The following is a 17,798-nucleotide window of genomic DNA, read 5'->3' as shown; positions in this document are numbered from 1 at the left end:
TTTTGTGTTGTCGTGTGCTTGCTCACAGGAGTCTGCAGCAACTCCTAGACTACCCCGACGATGACGTCGAGGAAACCTTCTGCCTCAACTTCACGGTGAGTGCATCCTCTCCGTCAGCCCCCCACACCGATGCGAGGGCTACAGCGTTTGAGCATCAAGTCCATCGAGGGGCTGTTGCGCCCCGCACCCCAATTGCTGTTAAAGGTGTGCAGGAATTAATAAATAGGTGGCTGGGGGGACAACAGGTCGACTTGGACAGTCTCAGAGCGATGAGTCTGGGTTGCCAGTCACCCATGATTTAGGTTATCTTGTTTTGTCTTACTGGAGCATCGATGACTAAGACCATGCTCGGTGAAGATGAAACCGCAACCCTGTGTACTGTATGGTATATGTGTATATCTAATACTGTGAATGAATTAGTGTGGTAGTGTATCTGTATATTATTGTCCAGAAGAACAAATCTAAAGTTTGTATGTCCTATATAATATTTATGTCAATCGACTAACATTTGAGAGTAACTAAAATGTCATGCTACGTATATTATGTTACATGCAATATAACACATTCTAGTCTTCTCTTCCTTCGTATGGAATTTTTGGGGATTGCAACAGATTACAAACTGATGTCGACATTTGCTATTCATTCGGCTGCTTCACAAGTAGCCACGTGGTTTTGTTTCGGATCGCCGTTGAATGATTCAATTGGGCAGTCGTTCACGAGATGTTGCGCGGTCTGAGATGTCGCACCACAGTCGCAAACTGGATATCGTTATTCATAATCAACGATTTTTGGGTTTAGATCGCGTTATTTATAAATGTGTCGTAACCCTCCACCACCCGACACGGCCAATCAGTAAAAAAAGTGTCACGTTGACAAAAGACAAATAGTTCACTGCTTTAGCCCACCGGTGTGTTGAAGCGTGAAACCACAACATTTACAATTTGAGTACGACATTTCGCTGGTAATTGCATCCAGCATCATCGGGCAATTCGCCAGAATGGTGAGGCTCTGCTGTGTCTCCCGTTCTTATATAGAGCAGCAGCAGGGTGACGTCATCATTAACTCATCAGGTGCAAAGATTTGAGGGGGGGGGGTTATTGTAATTATATACTTGATTAGTAATAAGGCTATTGTTACGATGCGAGTTGTAGATTAGTAATCATTTGGAATGTGTTCTATTGTGATTATGCTACATTAATAATCAGTTAGTGCTTGTTTCCCTTATAAGGAATTGTAATGCATCTTATTTAAGCATCATCACCCAGCTCAGAAATCCTCTCTAATCAAGACGCTCATACATCGGGCTAAAACAGTGTCAGATGATGAAAGTCTAGTGAGAGAGATTAAACATGTTAAAGAAGCACTAAGACAGAATGGCTACAATAATGCTCAAATTAACAGAGCACTAAATGCCAAATCACGATCGCAAAGCAACACTGCTGAAAGCGATCAGATTATTAAAACAATAAAAATACCATTTATCTCAGGAGTAACTGACAAATTAGCCCGTGTTTTGCAAAAGCAAAACATTACAGTAAGATTTGGTACAGTACACAAAATTCAACAACTAGTAACGTGCACTAAAGACGAATTACCTAAATTATCAACAGAAGGTGTATATCGGATTAATTGTGTATGTGGCAGATGCTATATTGGACAGACAGGGCGTAACGTTAGTGTAAGACTAAAAGAACACCAGAGAAATATTAAACTATCGCAAACACAACTGTCGGCAGTGGCAGAACATGCTTGCCAACAGGGACACTCAATTGATTTTGACAACGTTGAAGTGTTGTGTAAAACTAGTTACTACTGGCAAAGACTAATTAGAGAATCCATTGAGATTGAGAGAAACAGAAATAACTTTAATCGCTCAGACAGCTACAGGCTTAGTGTGGCCTGGAAGCGTATTATTAAATAAGATGCATTACAATTCCTTATAAGGGAAACAAGCACTAACTGATTATTAATGTAGCATAATCACAATAGAACACATTCCAAATGATTACTAATCTACAACTCGCATCGTAACAATAGCCTTATTACTAATCAAGTATATAATTACAATAACCCCCCCCCCTCAAATCTTTGCACCTGATGAGTTAATGATGACGTCACCCTGCTGCTGCTCTATATAAGAACGGGAGACACAGCAGAGCCTCACCATTCTGGCGAATTGCCCGATGATGCTGGATGCAATTACCAGCGAAACGTCGTACTCAAATTGTAAATGTTGTGGTTTCACGCTTCAACACACCGGTGGGCTAAAGCAGTGAACTATTTGTCTTTTGTCAACGTGACACTTTTTTTACTGATTGGCCGTGTCGGGTGGTGGAGGGTTGCGGCACATTTATAAATAACGCGATCTAAACCCAAAAATCGTTGATTATGAACAATATTGGTCGCGAAAGCCTACGTGTTAAACTGGATATCGTTAATTTTTTATTCGTGGAGAAAGTGTCCCCACATCTTCCATGGAGTCTCCGGATCCAATTTAAGGAGGACCAGATCTTCCTCAGTAGGTCAGATCCTGGTTAGAGAATTGTGGGATCGCTGACGATGGTTTTCTGTAGCAGGTTGGTGTTTGCCCAGGCTTCCCTCCATCGTGCTTCGGTGGTCTTGTCGTCCTCATGGAGATTCTTTGCATATTGCCAGAGGTTGTCTGGGTTTGAGCCTGTGTGGTGGTGGCATTGAGATGCTCCTTGTTTATTGGATGGCTTTGATTTCTGATGGCCTGGACTCACTTTGTCTGCTCCAGCACGGAGTATATTCCACTCGGTAACCCCATAGCATATGTGTAGCAGGCCGCTTTGAGCACAAACTTTTACACATTCTTGTGCATTTCATTCTATGTTATCACGTAACATGCGAAATAATGTAGCATGCTTTTTTCCTATTACATTTTATATATTTTAGCATTTTATATACATTTTACTTATATATTTTAACTAGCCAATCGAGTCCGGCTAAGTACATATTCTGGGTAGCCGGGGTCCTGTGAGTCAGGGTTTTCCTGGATGTGTTCATCAGGATCTGGCTCAAAGCAATTCTCAAGCTGATCTGGAGAAGTACAGAACATTTGAAACCATTTTTTGTTTCAACAGGTAAAAATATATTTAGACATTTCCAGATGTTTTCAAGCAGGAGGTTATTCATTTTAAAGGTACTCGATTGAACATTTTGCTCATTGGCAGTAATTCACGTATGTGTTGCTGTGACAGGTGGCCTTTGAGAACTTCGGAGCGATGGAAGTAAAGGAACTGGTGCCTGGAGGGTCGGACATGGTGGTGAACAATGCCAACAGGTCTGTACAGTCACTGCACTGCCATGACAACGTGTTTATGGAAACGTTTGGGCAACGTCTTCAAAACGTTTTACTCTGCACCCTGCACATTAACAGCATCGCGCGTTTTCAGTTGCGCTTCTGCGGCCGTCTGGAACGCTTTCCTTCCGATAATTGGAAGCCACTGGAGCTGTGCACTTGCAAATCCTAGATTGAAAATGAATTTCTTTCGAAGTGCTTTTTGTGTTTAGTTTGTTGTCCTTCCCCCGCACCTCTGATTAGCACGCTTGGCTACGTACAGTGCAAAAGAAGTTCAACATACATACAATCTATGGCGGGGCCCATTACCAAATCACTTAGAATTTTCCCGACCTCATGAGATCTCGGAAACCGTGCAGTTGAGTGGCTCGCACTTAGATGGTGGAGACTGATGGGGAATGTCAGGTGTGTCGGTTTGAGCTGCAAAGTGGTTCAGGAGATAGCAGTAGAGCAGTTTATTCTTGAATCAATCGGTGTGAAGCTTTGTTACTCTTTCATGTACTTGCTATCTCTGGTTTCCTCCCATTTATGGAATTGACAAGATTCCAGTGTAGAATTCACCTGGATAGGGCGAATGAAGGGCATTACAATTATTACGACTAAACGTTTATTCTTACGGTGAGCCTCGCCCCCAAGCTTTGTCAGGAACTAATTTCAGGTGCAGACAGCACCAAAATGCAAGAGTGAGAAAAAAACATATACAACGAAATGATTAAAACGCGAAAAGTAGAAACAAAACAGAGTTAAAAATTATAATGATTGTGCTGCCAAGGGCAAAGACCTGTGCCATCTCAAATTCTGGGCTGTTGACAGAGCTGAGCCTACAGCTGGAGACTGACACCAGGGATAATACCTACTGACCTACCCAGTGATTACGGCTCATATTGACAGACGACGATTTGAAACATAATTGAATCGTCCATCAACAGGGGTGTATTTAGCAGGCGAATGGCTCTGAGCCTGACACAGTTGCAGCTTATACAGCGAGTATATCTTCTCCATAGTTGTTTGTGTCGGTGAGATTAATTTAGCTGTGTAATCCCAGAGACGGGAATGATGCCACATACACTCTCTATTTAGCTAATTTAGAGACACAGATTGCTCAGGTAACACGGTGTAACCGCGACCGTCTGACTCGCTGGTGGATGAGAAATGCTTATATGACAGGTTGGTATGTTGAATTCAGAGTGCGGATTGTTAAACGCTTTCCTGTTGATCGTGTGGACGTGTCGCATCGCAGGCAGGACTTTGTGAACGCCTATGTCGACTACATTTTTAACAAGTCGGTGCAGCAGCTGTTCGAGGCGTTCCACACGGGCTTTCACAAGGTGTGCGGCGGCAAGGTGCTGCAGCTCTTCCAGCCGAGCGAGCTCATGGCTATGGTGATCGGCAACACCGACTACGACTGGGCTGAGCTGGAAAAGGTCGGAGCGTTTGACTTTGTGAATTCCACTTTCAGTGCTCAAAACAAATATAGATGTAGCAGTGTGTATGTATGTTGACCTTCTTTCGCACCATACGTAGCCAACTCTGCTAATTGGAGGTGCATCAGAGGCCATGACGCACAAGGATTATATTCAGATGGTTATCACCAGTGGTTGCCACCAGTAACACGTTTAGAATGATTGACATAGTCCTGTCTAGCCAATGAAAACAGGCTTAAGTGTGTTTGTTGAGAAATTTGTCCACAGAGTGCGTAACCTTTGCAGTCATGTGACCTGTCAGTGGTGTGTTTGGACATTACAATCTCAGTTTCCCACAATGAGTGCAGATGAGATTTCTTTAGCTTTAGGCAACTGATATATTTTTTACAGTTAAAATATACGCGACAGCCATTACCAATTGCTGTCAATGATTGTCCTAAACCTGCTGCTGTGTATCACGGCTTTAAATGGATATTTTTTTGTATTGGTCGTAGTCCAGTTACCAATAAGTGTAATAATCAAACTACACGCGTTCGTCAGCAGTGAATGGAAGATCTTCTTTCGGATTGTGCTCGATTTAAATCTGCAATTGAATTTTAACCTCTTTAATACTACGACATCCAGTTCTCATTTACAGCATTTCTGGAGGTGGCTCACACCAACATTTACATAAATACAGAATGTACTGTGTACACAAGTGTTTTATATTCGTAACAACGCCCCCCCCGCCCTCGTCTATTGTTCAGAACACGGAATATAAGGGCGAGTACTGGGCTGGGCACCCCACAATCAAATCCTTTTGGGAGGTGTTCCATGACCTGGACCTGGAGCTCAAGAAGAAGTTTCTCTGTACGTATTTGTGGTCCTTTTTTCCATCCAAAAGCTAATTCTAAGGGTATATTGAGAATGTTGATGCAACACGATCCATGTGTTTTAGTGGTAAACATTTTGGACAATCACTCTGTCATAGCAAATATTATGAATGCCCCTACATCATAGCCAGGGAGATGATCTTCATAGTAGGAGATATCTTCGTAGCAATGATCATCTATCTATTGCCTAAAATATCACCTGTTGTATTTGGTCCCATTTATTTACGGATGTGTCGTTTTTTTATATGCCTGGTTTGATTCCTGCTCTTGTTTATGGCTTGCAGTGTTCCTGACTGGAAGCGATCGCATTCCCATCCTCGGTATGAAGAGCCTCAAGATTGTGATTCAGCCGACAGGTGGTGGGGAGCAGTTTCTACCCGTGGCTCACACCTGTTTTAATCTTCTGGACTTGCCCAAGTTCTCCGGCAAAGCGCAGCTCAGGGAAAAACTACTTCAGTCCATCACGCATTACCAGGGATTCAGCCTGGCGTAAGCACGGACAGACGCACTGGACCCTGTGGAGACTATTTTGAGTCTTTAATGTTGTGCAATTCTCAAGCGAGATGTGCAGTTGAGCCTGAGGATACCAGGTTTAAAAGAACAAGAGCTCAAACGCAGTTACTGAATGTGATTCAGCTTAGCCTAACAAACGACTAAACGTGCTAACCTCAAGAACTCTACAACGTGTTCTTGCCAAAACAAATCCAATGTCAAGTCTGTGCTGTCTGCAAGGTTTGGAACAGTATTGCTTTGTCTAGCCAGCACCATACGCTGAAGCTTAGATCGAATTCGGGAGACAAGAGGCAATTCAATAGACCTCATGCTTGCAGACGCCATGTGCGTGTAGTCTCGATGTTGTGGCTGTTTCAAGGTGAATTTGAAATGATTTGGAGAAAAGCATATTTGGAGTTAACGTGTGTGTACCTCCTGAACCGCAGCAGCAAAGCGGCACCAGCGCAAGGTTTATTGTGGACTGCAGCGAGCCACGGCTGTCGTGTTGTAATTAAGCATTTTACCAGCTGTACTTGATTGATGCCAGTTAATTTTATGCAGTTCCCACAAATATAACAATGTCTGCAGCTCTTCATAATACTCGCCCCTCTAGCCCTGGTTCCTGTTCGCATGTATTGATTGTATGTGCATGCAAGTGACTGCCAGCCTTAACGTCAAGCTATGAGCAAGAAGTCGCAGCATAACGTTAGCTTCCCCTTCTTCCGGTTGCATACCAGTATACCCACATGTACGTCATTGTGTTATGTTCCACCCCCACGCTATGAATTGCATTGAATTAGCCCCCCCTTCTGGAAATGTACAAGTATGAGCAGCCAAGGTCATCCTAATGTGCACACATTTGGGATATTTTCTTTGTCTCACGTAAGCTCTTGTACTTAAAACACAATGCTGTTGCACTGCATATCACTGTGCTTGGGATGTGGTTCACTTTTATGAAGCATTCCCCAAAAATAGAAGTTCACTTATAGAGAGGGGCCTGACAGCCAAATGGCGACATAGCAAATTGGGATTCTTTAAGGGCAATGCAGGGCTTGTGGATTAAATTACCATCCATCTAAACTGATTGTAAGCTTTAATTCCTGAACATGCTGCAACTGTTAATGTAATATTAGATTAATGGCTATTTTGGTCACGTAGTTATGTTCGGGTTACCCCAGGCATCAGTCTCTTAAGCTTTTCTCATAAGTAAGCAATAACCACAAATAAGTGCACATTTATAAGACTGCAACATGACAGGTCACTGCGTTTTAAACATATGCACACAGAATGTAATTTGGACTGGTTGACTGCTTTCAAATTGGACAAGCATTTGACCAGTTACCTTAATTACTGTATGAAAATGTGCCCTAACATACAAAAGATTTAACCAAACACTATGTGCTATGCGTAGTTGAGAATAGTGCCTTCAGTGAAGGGGCAATGCAAGCTTCACATTGGCTGGGTTTTAACCTTAAGGTGAATATTCATGTATGCATAACACACCCTATAGCTGAATCTGTAGAGCATACTAACAAAACTTAATTTGCTATGAACTGCATATTCTGCTGAATAAAATAACCATGATACTGTAACTGATCAAAGGTTTATCTATAGATTGCAATGTACATGGCTGACATCATTCCTCTGATATAATTCTGTGAACAGGAGCTATGGTTAAACACTTATTTTCCTAATCTTGCTGTGGTTCGTACCATTGTTCAATCGAGATGTTGTTGCCCTATAAATGGCTCCGATGGGCACCACCTTGCTTAACTTTTCTAGTGTTAAAATAGGATTGTGTATATGGTGTGCATGTCCGAACCTAACAAGCATTCGCTATTTCATTTCAACGATTCCATTGCATTTGTTTCAATACAAGCTTCTACAGTATTCTTGGAATACAAACCGATCATGGTGTTTTTGGTCAGCCAGTTTCAAAGTACTGTGATGAATGGAATTGAATAAAAGTAGTTAATTTATTTTCCTGCTAGTGTTAGTTTTCTGATTTAAGGACTTCCTGCTTGTAGTGTATCTTTAAAATATTGTACAATTGTAAATTGTTTACAGCTCAAACAATCTATTTAGCAACTATTGGTCATACTGCAACATTACCATCTTACTTCATTTAAGTTTAAAGATACTTAATGTAAAGGTTTTTTAAAATAAATGTTAAATTTTTTGAAACGCCAATAATAATGTGGTCATCTTGTCATTAAGTTTATTGTTAGATTTCCAAGAAAACACATTCCTGCGGAGGGAGCTGATAGGAACGTTGGGTTGCTCAGTCAATGGCGGCGTGGTGTATTCCGCAAATATGCCCGACTTTGAGGGCGGGCACAAGCCGGCGTGAGTCGGTTAAACGTTGAGTTTTATAAGGGCACCACGAGGTGACCAGCCTCTCCTCACCCAGCCTCTCCACCCAGCCCCTCCACCCCTCTGCACGATGGACAATATCCCCTGTGGGCTGGTGTAACCAAGAGGTTCCTACCAGTATCAGTATTTTACTTGACAGTATATTGTTGAACTGTTAAGACTGCATGTGTGAAACGCCAGTTTGACCTGAACAAGAAACCAACTCTGTGGAAATGTACAATGCAGCAAATGCTTTGCCTACTGTTCTTGTGGTGGCAATCCAACAGGAGCCACAGCTGTGGGATGTTTAACACCTCCCTGAACACAATCCAAAATGAACCGGTCCTCAAAAAAACCACTAAGAGCCACAAAAGGAGAGTGACATTACATTTGTTTTTAATTCACGTCACAGTGACAAAACATACATCCGTTTTAAGTGTACACCAACACTAGCGGCAATCGCTGTGGAGGGCACCACGCCAAAATAGGGACGGCCCATGAAATTGAGGCGGTGACCAACGCGAGAGTAGATTGTGTGGGGGGACGCAGAAGTTTTCAGTGCGGCAGCTCGTGGGGAACGAGCTTGTAGGAGGCACCACAAGAAGGGCAGCGCTGGCAGTCACCCTTGTGCAGCCAGAACCACACCACAGCTGTGTTGTCCTCCTCACCTGCAGAAACACAGGCCATGCCAAACACCCACATTAAAGTGCTTGGAAAAATTGCACAAAAGACTTGACAATGTCGCCCTAACTTAATTATTCCAATGAAACAGAAACGTTCAATTACTTTATCTGTTTGTAATGAAAGCACCATTTAATAACTATCTGAAGCTTGGCGACTACCTTAGCATGGCAGTTTAAAGTGTGCCTACATGGCAAGAGATCCATTTGTGTTCACCAGTGATGTATGATTTACTATCCTAGTTGATTCAATTATGCCAGGAATCAAGACATAATCTTGCCTAGGGGAACCAAATGGACCCAAAGCTGTGCTATTTTGCATGCCATATCGATGTGTTACAAGAGGTTTAAAAAAATGCACAGTCGGGCATTCATAGCCAAGTTAAACCGACCTCAAACCGGGAATGGGTAGCTCCATTCTTGGCATCTTTCCCACATTCATTCAACTACTCTTAATTGACAAATACACAATGGAGGTTTCCATGCAGCTATATGATTACAGACGAAGTAAAACAAACTGCGGCATCCATTTTAAACCCTGAACTGACAATGGCTGTACAGACACTAATTGTAATTTTGGTATTACAAGAAATGTGTACATTTTATAGCCTTAAAACTCACAGATGCAGCCGATCAGCCGCTTTTCACCAATGGACGGCACAATGTGTGGGTCTTCCTTGGTTCCTGCGTAAGTCTTGGGTGGCTCAATGCTCCAGGGGTCCTGTATTGCAAGCAGCCATCATTGCTCAAGTGTTTGTGGGGTGATTAAAGAATGCAACATCTAAAAGGTTTATAGCAATTTCTTGCACACACCAGGGTGTCCATTTTTAAAGATACATTTTTGCACAGTTAATAGCCAGTATGACAACATGCTATAAATATATTGCTCATACTAAAACTAGCATTGTTGAACTGCTATAAGCGCAAGATGACATCACATTTAGCAGATTGTCACAGCTGCCGAATACAATTTTAAATTAGTTTTTGCCTAATATTAATAAATGAGCATGTAAAATTATTATCTCTAAACTTAAGATGACAAATCAGCTTATTAATTTAGCTTAATTTTTTTGTGTAATGTCGAAAATTGTATTAAGTGATTAAAATTGGGTGTAAGCTACAATGCAATGGTGCTATATGGTTACTTACAGTGCCTTTTTTCTTAGCCTCCATGGTCAACCTCTCCAAGCCCGTGGCCTGTTCTTCATCAGTGGGGATGCCACCTATGGTGAAATGAGCAACACGAGTTAATCTCTGCTGCTTACTGTAATTCGCCACATGCTTCATCAGTCTAAGTTTCATTCATGGATAGTAAAAAAAACTGCAAGTCACCTTGGTAATGCACAAGCAGCAGCCAGCATGGAAATATTAGGTCGACTGCAACCATGCTCTCGTTTTCTCTCAATTATCAGTTTCTTCATATTTTAGACCAATTATGCCCCAACCGAGCCAATGACCAAAACACTTTCATTTTACCAGTAAGACCCACTGAGCTATACATCTTTTTCTTTACCCAGAGAAAAATCCACACGACCACGGAGAGAACACAGACTCTAAATATACAGGTGACAGGTTCGGGATGAAATGCACGACCTCCATACCAGGGGAGGTAGTTAACATCTCGCCACCGTGGAGACGCACAATAATCTGCAACGCGCTCGATCGTTTCAGATCTCAGTATTTGGATCGGTGACCACCATGCATATAACATGTCAATAGGCTGCAGAATTGTAGTGGAGAGGGTAGTTGCACTATCTCGTCCGTGCTCCCCAGCTTCAACAACCATCACTGACTAGTGTGGTTGAATATTAACAAATAAACCCCAAGACGTCCACGGCAGTCGAGTTATCTCTATCCAGCAGTAGATTGACATGTCTGTGAATACCCTAACCGAAGCCATTCATTACAATAGCATTTAATGTGCCAGTGGCAGTACAAGCACAAACCAAAAATACACATCACCTTGAGCAGCTGCCAGAAACATTGCTCCAATACTGTATATTATAATACAGTGCCAAAAACGAGGATATGATGTACATCTACAGCCCATCATGCAATGGCATTTCCATTGCAGATTTCTTGCTCAAGCCACTTATGGTGGAAGGACCTCCACTACTCGACTTTTCCACGCTGGCCGGAAATCATGAAAGGGATAGGAGTACCCACACTTTACCCCACCACCCGCATATCGATTGGTGTTACTCATCTATATTGCTGGATAGCAGGAGGCTGAGTCGGCGGGAGGCGGTGATCTGGGATTTAATAAATTTGCCCCATTTGTTTGAACTTCCGCGCCGGGTGATCGAATCCGAACCGGCGACCTCTAGATCGCAAGTGCAGTAAGCCCATACTGGATTGCCAACTATGAACCACCGTGGTGGCGACTGCAGCAAGCAAGCAAGCATCCCTGCTACCATTGTAATGTGTGGGCACTTGAACAACAATGTTCAGCTTCATTTCCTTGTCTGCGCAGACGATGACCGCGCGCGCTCACTGCGGCACAGAAGATGGAGGGCGGCGGCGGCGATGTCTCGGCGTGCACCGTGTGCGGATATATTCACACCACGTTTCAAACACACTTTAGCATTGCCGTCACCAAACACTATCGAATACGTGTATAAAGAAAAATGGCAGGCGGCCGAAGGGTAACGTGGACTATCACTGCCATGCAACGTGGTCACATCCCGTGCATGTCAACCCCTTGTCAGTGCCATACCTTATTACAGACCAATTCAGACATTATTGGTCACCCCGTGCCCTTATAAATCCCAACGTTCATCCTACAAAGTCCCATCACAAGGGAGAAACACAAACACAAAGACTGTGACCTGCAAACTTAATTTCCCTTACAAGAATACGGGGTAAATCGAATGGGTTGACATGTTTTTATTTTATTTTTTACCAGGTGGCTTATGACGTGGAGCAGCCAAATACTCTCGACTCGCTTGACACGCCTTCCACTGTACCGAATGTGTACGTACGTTGTGAATGTTGAACTTTTTTCGCACCGTACGTAGCCAACCGTGCTCATCGGAGGTGGAGTGATAGAAAACAAATATTACTGGAGCGGTGGCGCCGCGATTAGGGCACTGCGGTCATCAGTGGCACGTGGCACATGGAACGACCTTCCATACATCAACTTACTACCCGCATTGACCGGCGTGGTGAAGTATGGTCAAACTCATATAACCATCAGCAGGGGCTTGGCTCGGGATTGAAAATTGACAAAACGAATTGATAGAATGGATAAATTGATGTATGATAACTGATAAATGTTATAATACTGGGTAATATATAGCTGGTCGTTCACGATAAATTACAAATACGGAGACATAAACAATGAGTAATAGCCACCATCCATGGTGATTCCACTTCTGGTTGAGGGTCTTCCTGGCAATCGACGACACTTTCACAATAAATACCTATTACCGACTCGTAATTGAATACAAAACAACACAAAGTGACAACGGCGCGCTACCAAGTGTCCCACTAAACCTTTCTCAGTCAAATAAAACCCAACCGCGCTGTTACCCCGCTCACAATGCAGGGGGCCAACATCACTCAGAGGTCACCTCCCCGTACAGAGGGCCCAGTCGCTCAGGGCCTCTCTCTCTCTCCTCCCTGCACGGCCAGCAAGCCTCGCTCCCCCAAGCAACAACCACGAGCTCGGCGAACCCACAGCTAACCCTGCCCCAGTTGACGTAGGGGGGGAAAGATCTCCAATGTGCGAGACCGAGCAGACTCCGACACTCTGAGCGCCAATGTCCTTGGCGCGGCCTAGCGCCGCAGGCCAAAGCCCGCGTCCTCGCCCCGCGTCCTCCACACATCGCACCAACCTCCGCTCGCCATGGCTCGCATCGCCGGTCTCACGCTCCCGACGGCCGCGACACGACGGCCGGCGTTGAGGGACGCTCGTAGAAGCAGCCTGGAGGCCATGGCGAGGTTTCGTCGGCACGGTGCTGTGTGTGTGGAGTCGTTCTCCTCCTCGACGTCTTCCTCTGCTGCTGCGTCCGCACCGTGTGGGGGGGGGTCACCACAGCGAGTGACGCGCGAGGGCGGGGGGGGGAGGAGTCTCTGCAGCACGTGACGCAGAACCCGCCATCTTAGGTAGGGAGGGCACACCCCCCCGTGTATCGATGCGCGGGAGCGGCCTAGCGGGCCCGAGGCTCCCCCTCCCCCCCCCGGGACCCCACCTCCCTACGTAAGATGGCGGCGGCTGTGGTGTACGTGCAGACATCTGGCAAATTTAGGAAGAGGAGGGGAGGAATGTGACGTCACGTCCGGCATGCACGAGGTACAGGTCGCGGGAAGGGACGATTTTCGCGTCACTCGATTATTTAAAAAAATGCGAAGCGAAGTTTTGAAGAAAAAAAACTACCCACGATATTTTTTTTTCACTTTAAAAAAAATACTAAAATTACGAAACTAATTTTAACCACTTCTGTGCAGGGTTCTTTAATGCCATTGATACGCCGACCGAATAATGCACTTGTGGAAGACTCTCGTTAGAGTCGAGGACATAGCTAGCTTGGGTGACCTTTCCCCCGTCACAGAGGTGACCCCAACAAATAACGAGCAGCGCTGTGCAAGGGTAAACTCTTTACTTGTGCTGCTCGCTGGGTTATATTAGCTGGACTTCGCAGTTGCACCGGTGGATTTTACATGCGCGATAGCCCGACGGCTATAAGCGCAGTGTTGGTGGGGGACGAATGCGATGTTACTGTAGTGGTGGTAGTGGCACAAACTCAATAGTGGGGTGCGGTGCCCTGGGCAAATCCCACTGTGTGGACCTCCCCCGACGCCTTCAAGCTAAATCAGAAGTATTACATCGAACAACGTGATGTGGAAGCGCTGGGCCCTTACCTCCCCCCAAAGCGCGGGGCCGGGGACGGTCGCCCTGATGCGCCGTACTCTAGGGACGTCTCTGGCTGTACTGTGCCATGCTGCCAAATCTCTGCTGCCTACCTTCAATACGCAGTGACCAGCGTGGTGAAGTATGGTCAAAAAAACTACCCACCGCATGATATAGGCAGGCCCGCATCCAGCAGTGGATTTACGAATATAAACTTTTTTTTCAAAGGCCACTGCTCATTTTAAGCGGTGCCGTAGCCACATATGAAGTGGCGTATATCTGGGAAGTTATAGGAGCCAAATAATGTTCATGGAAATATCGGAGGACCCAGAAAAAAATCAACTCGACCACGGGGAGAGAGAGAACACGCGAATTCCAAACGCGCAGGCATCGTTAGGGTTGAGATCGAATCCACGACCTCCTGCACACTAGGCGAGGGAGACAACATCTCACCGCCAAAGGCTGTACATTTGTGTTATTGGTAGATATACTGTACTGCACTTTGTCAACAATTAGAAATACCGGCAGAAATCCAAAGAAAACACAAACCACGAATAAACTCTTAAATCCCAAATTAAAAGTGGTGTCAGTAATAATCAGTGGCCCTTTGAAAGGAATGGTTTCAAACGAATGGCAGAAAAACTCGCCAGATGTTTGGAAAAACAAAACATCCGAGTCAGATTTGGCACGGTACATAAAATACAGACATGAATATCTGGTAAAAAAAAATATGTATTACTGAAGCTATCAACAGAAGGTGTGTATTGGATTAACTGCACTTGTGGCAAATGCTATGTTGGGCAAACAGGACGAATGATCAGCACGAGACTAAAAGAACACCAAAGAAATATTAAATACTCCCAAATACAACTATCAGCAGTAGCAGAACACGCGTGCCAACAAGGACACTCTAATTGATTTTGATCATGTTGAAGTTCTGTGCTAAACTAGCTACTACTAGCCAAGACTAATTAGAGAATCCATCGAAATTGAAAGAAATAAAAATAATTTTAACCATTCAGATAGCTACCGACTTAGTGCTGCGTGGAAGCGAATCATCAAATAATACATTGTTTAAATGCATGCCAATACAGGCCACCATACCTCAATAGGGTTACTGTTGGTATGGCTATTTTCATACACACAATGGACAGGAAGAACAAGATCAATGAGCTCGCATAATGCACATGTGTGATGCCACGGCCGCGGAGAAACTCTGCAAGCGCAGCGACTCCCCCCTGGCACCTACACTGAGCACACACGCAGCGCACACACATAGTGTCCTGGCGGGAGGTTGTCTGGCACATCGGGTTTTAATCCGAAGGGCCCCTAGAGGGAGAGTCCCACGGTTTCCCGGTGCCAGGAGATTGGCCGACCCTCGCATTGCGGTGCCCATAAATTGGCATAAAATTGTATGGGCGCAGAAAGAAAAGGTTCACTGGGCCAACCGCAATAAGTTATTCACGACATTGGGAGAGGCTGAGCGTGGAATATTAGGCAAGAAGGGCAGACCAGGAGGTCAGAATTAGTGAACATGGGAGAACAATGGTTGAGCGGCGCAGTATGGCACAAGGTCCAAGTGAGCGGTAATCAGAGGTAGGCGCACGATTGGCCCGCGGCACTCCATGTAGAGGGGCAAGTGGGAAAACGGCGCAGATCAGCGCACGATTGGCTGCGTGGTACAATGCCACCCCGGGCCTTTGAAGTGAGGGGATTAGGCCTTGGTAGGGAAGGTCCAAGGCAGCGACGGCGCAGGTAAGTGCACGATTGGCTGCGTGGTGCGACGTCACCCTGGGTTTTTGAAGTTTAAGGAATAAAAAGAGTCGCCCTGGACGATTTTCGAGCTCTTGTCTTCAACCTCTGGGCTTGTCAAGACCTACTCCCTGCCGTCCTGCCTCCTCGAGCCGTTCGCAGTATTCATGTGATGCCAGCGAGTGCTGCTACGAGGCAGTGATAGGTAAAGTTCTCTCTCGTCCTTCTCTCTCCGACTCTTACAGCGTCCGTGCGATGTCGTGAGTACAGCTTTGAAGTACGTGGTAGGACGTCTGAGTGACTGGGTACGTAGGCAGAGTTAGGCTAGGCTCTTCTCACGAAATATTCCCCCAGGTTGTGGGTATTTGCGCCGTGAATAAAAAGTAGCACAGAGCATCGTGTCGTGTCTGTGATTTGTGTGTGTGGAGCGACGCGTTGCGAGAGGAGTGAACGCAGAGCCGCAGCGTGTGCGCGCGTGTTAGGACATAATCACACGCAGGTGCGACTTGTTCATGCCGCCGCGCTAGCTGCAGTGTGTGCACGTGTGAAGAGGAAATCACTCGTCGGTGTGGACGCTAGTGTGCCGCTGCGTGCTATGTTAGCGTTAGCTGTGGTGGGCGCGTGCGTTAGGAGATAATCGCCCGCAGGTGCAAGAACATTCGCGCCCCTTTGTTAACAATAGCTGTGGTTCATCTTCTTGGTTCTTTCAGTAAAGTCACGTAGAATGTAAATAATAAAATAATAAAAATGAAACATAATAAAATCATTCTCACGACGTTTCGGCCACAACGCAAGCAGCCGTCCTCAGGTGGAGAACCGGTCTGTCGAGGATTATTTTATTATTTCCATTCTACGTGACTTTACCGAAAGAACCAAGAAGATGAATCCCTGCAGTCACGAAAGCTTTAAATCGAAATTTTATTGTTTTATTTTTATTATTTTATTATTTCCATTCTACGTGACTTTACCGAAAGAACCAAGAAGATGAATCCCTGCAGTCACGAAAGCTTTAAATCGAAATTTAATAGCTGTGGTGTGCAACGGAGGCGCGTTAAGGGAATCGCTCGCAGGGGTAAGTGCGAGCGTGCCGCTGTGTGCTGTGTTAGCGCTAGCTGTGGTATGCGCGGGTGTGTGGGTTAACTCTGTGCGGCTGTGAGCCAGCAATTTAGCTACGTCCCTCAAAGAGGGCACTAGCGTGGGGGGGCTGATCACCCAGTCAGCGGGGGGCATGGCAGGAGTCGATCGACGCGGTGGAGGAGGAAGTGGAGGGGGCGGACGTCGTGCCCCATCTGCCCAGCGAGGGTGGTGGGGTGGACATCGGCCCCCACACATGCATAATGTTGACTCAAGAGTGCAGAAGTGTGGTCACCACATCTACGCCTCTATATAAGGAACGAAACAGGTGGACTTCTCCACAAATCTGGCTGTCGCCTGATGAAGCTAGTTGTAATTACTGGAGAAATGTCGTACTCAGATTGTAAATGGTGTGGCTTGGCTCTCCAACACACCGGTGTGCTGTACTAGTGACGAATTGGCATATTTTTGTTTACGTGACAACCCTTACTAGTTGGCTGTGGCGGGTGGTGGCGTGTTTAACAACACATTTATATATTTACACTATCAAACCCAAAACACCTCTATTAGGGATTAATTGTATTTGGATCTTTATATGAAAAAATAAATGCATTTGTATAGACCTGTGCCCACTCCCAACAGTGTTTGGGGAAGTTCTGGATTCTGCAGCTGAACTTCCCGAATAAAAAGTGATTGATGACTCTTCCAATTATTGGTTCGATAAGTCGACTCATGGGATAACATAAAATTGGGGGGAAATGCTCAATTCTGTTTCCACGTGTGCTGCTGGACGGGCGGTCATTGGTGGGGCTGTTAGGGGGTTTCAGGAAACAGGACATAGGCAGTACCAATTTTACATTGGCCTCAGTAATTTATCAATTACAGTGTTCAGTCAATGATACTTAGTTGACTAATCGTTTCAGACCTACATTTAAGCCGCATGCATCTCTGTCTTGGAAAAAAAAAGACATTGAGTGA

General features: G+C 45.1%; 2 protein-coding genes across 2 annotated transcripts in view; one reads left to right on the top strand and one right to left on the bottom strand.

Moving 5' to 3' along the window:
* The window catches only part of HERC4 (HECT and RLD domain containing E3 ubiquitin protein ligase 4), a 56,181-nt gene extending 47,881 nt beyond the window's left edge, over window positions 1-8,300 (top strand). The window contains exons 20-24 of the mRNA XM_078597558.1: window positions 29-95; window positions 3,222-3,304; window positions 4,563-4,746; window positions 5,493-5,595; window positions 5,903-8,300. Coding sequence (XP_078453684.1) covers window positions 29-95; window positions 3,222-3,304; window positions 4,563-4,746; window positions 5,493-5,595; window positions 5,903-6,111 — 646 coding nt within the window. The 3' untranslated portion in view covers window positions 6,112-8,300. The remainder of the gene's footprint in view (window positions 1-28; window positions 96-3,221; window positions 3,305-4,562; window positions 4,747-5,492; window positions 5,596-5,902) is intronic.
* A 536-nt stretch (window positions 8,301-8,836) lies between these two features.
* Window positions 8,837-13,246, bottom strand: COX5B (cytochrome c oxidase subunit 5B). The gene is made up of 4 exons (XM_078597569.1): window positions 12,979-13,246; window positions 10,292-10,365; window positions 9,764-9,863; window positions 8,837-9,130 (listed from the first exon to the last, which is right to left on the bottom strand). The coding sequence occupies exons 1-4, from the start codon at window positions 13,076-13,078 to the stop codon at window positions 9,018-9,020; spliced, it is 387 nt and encodes a 128-aa protein (XP_078453695.1). The 5' UTR covers window positions 13,079-13,246; the 3' UTR covers window positions 8,837-9,017.
* Window positions 13,247-17,798: the final 4,552 nt, after the last annotated feature.

Source organism: Lampetra planeri, chromosome 9 (genome assembly GCF_965212315.1).
Source record: "Lampetra planeri chromosome 9, kcLamPlan1.2.h2, whole genome shotgun sequence".
In the NCBI taxonomy this organism is placed as follows: domain Eukaryota; kingdom Metazoa; phylum Chordata; class Hyperoartia; order Petromyzontiformes; family Petromyzontidae; genus Lampetra; species Lampetra planeri.
Note: the sequence above shows the minus strand (reverse complement) of the source record. Positions and strands in the feature narration are given on the sequence as shown.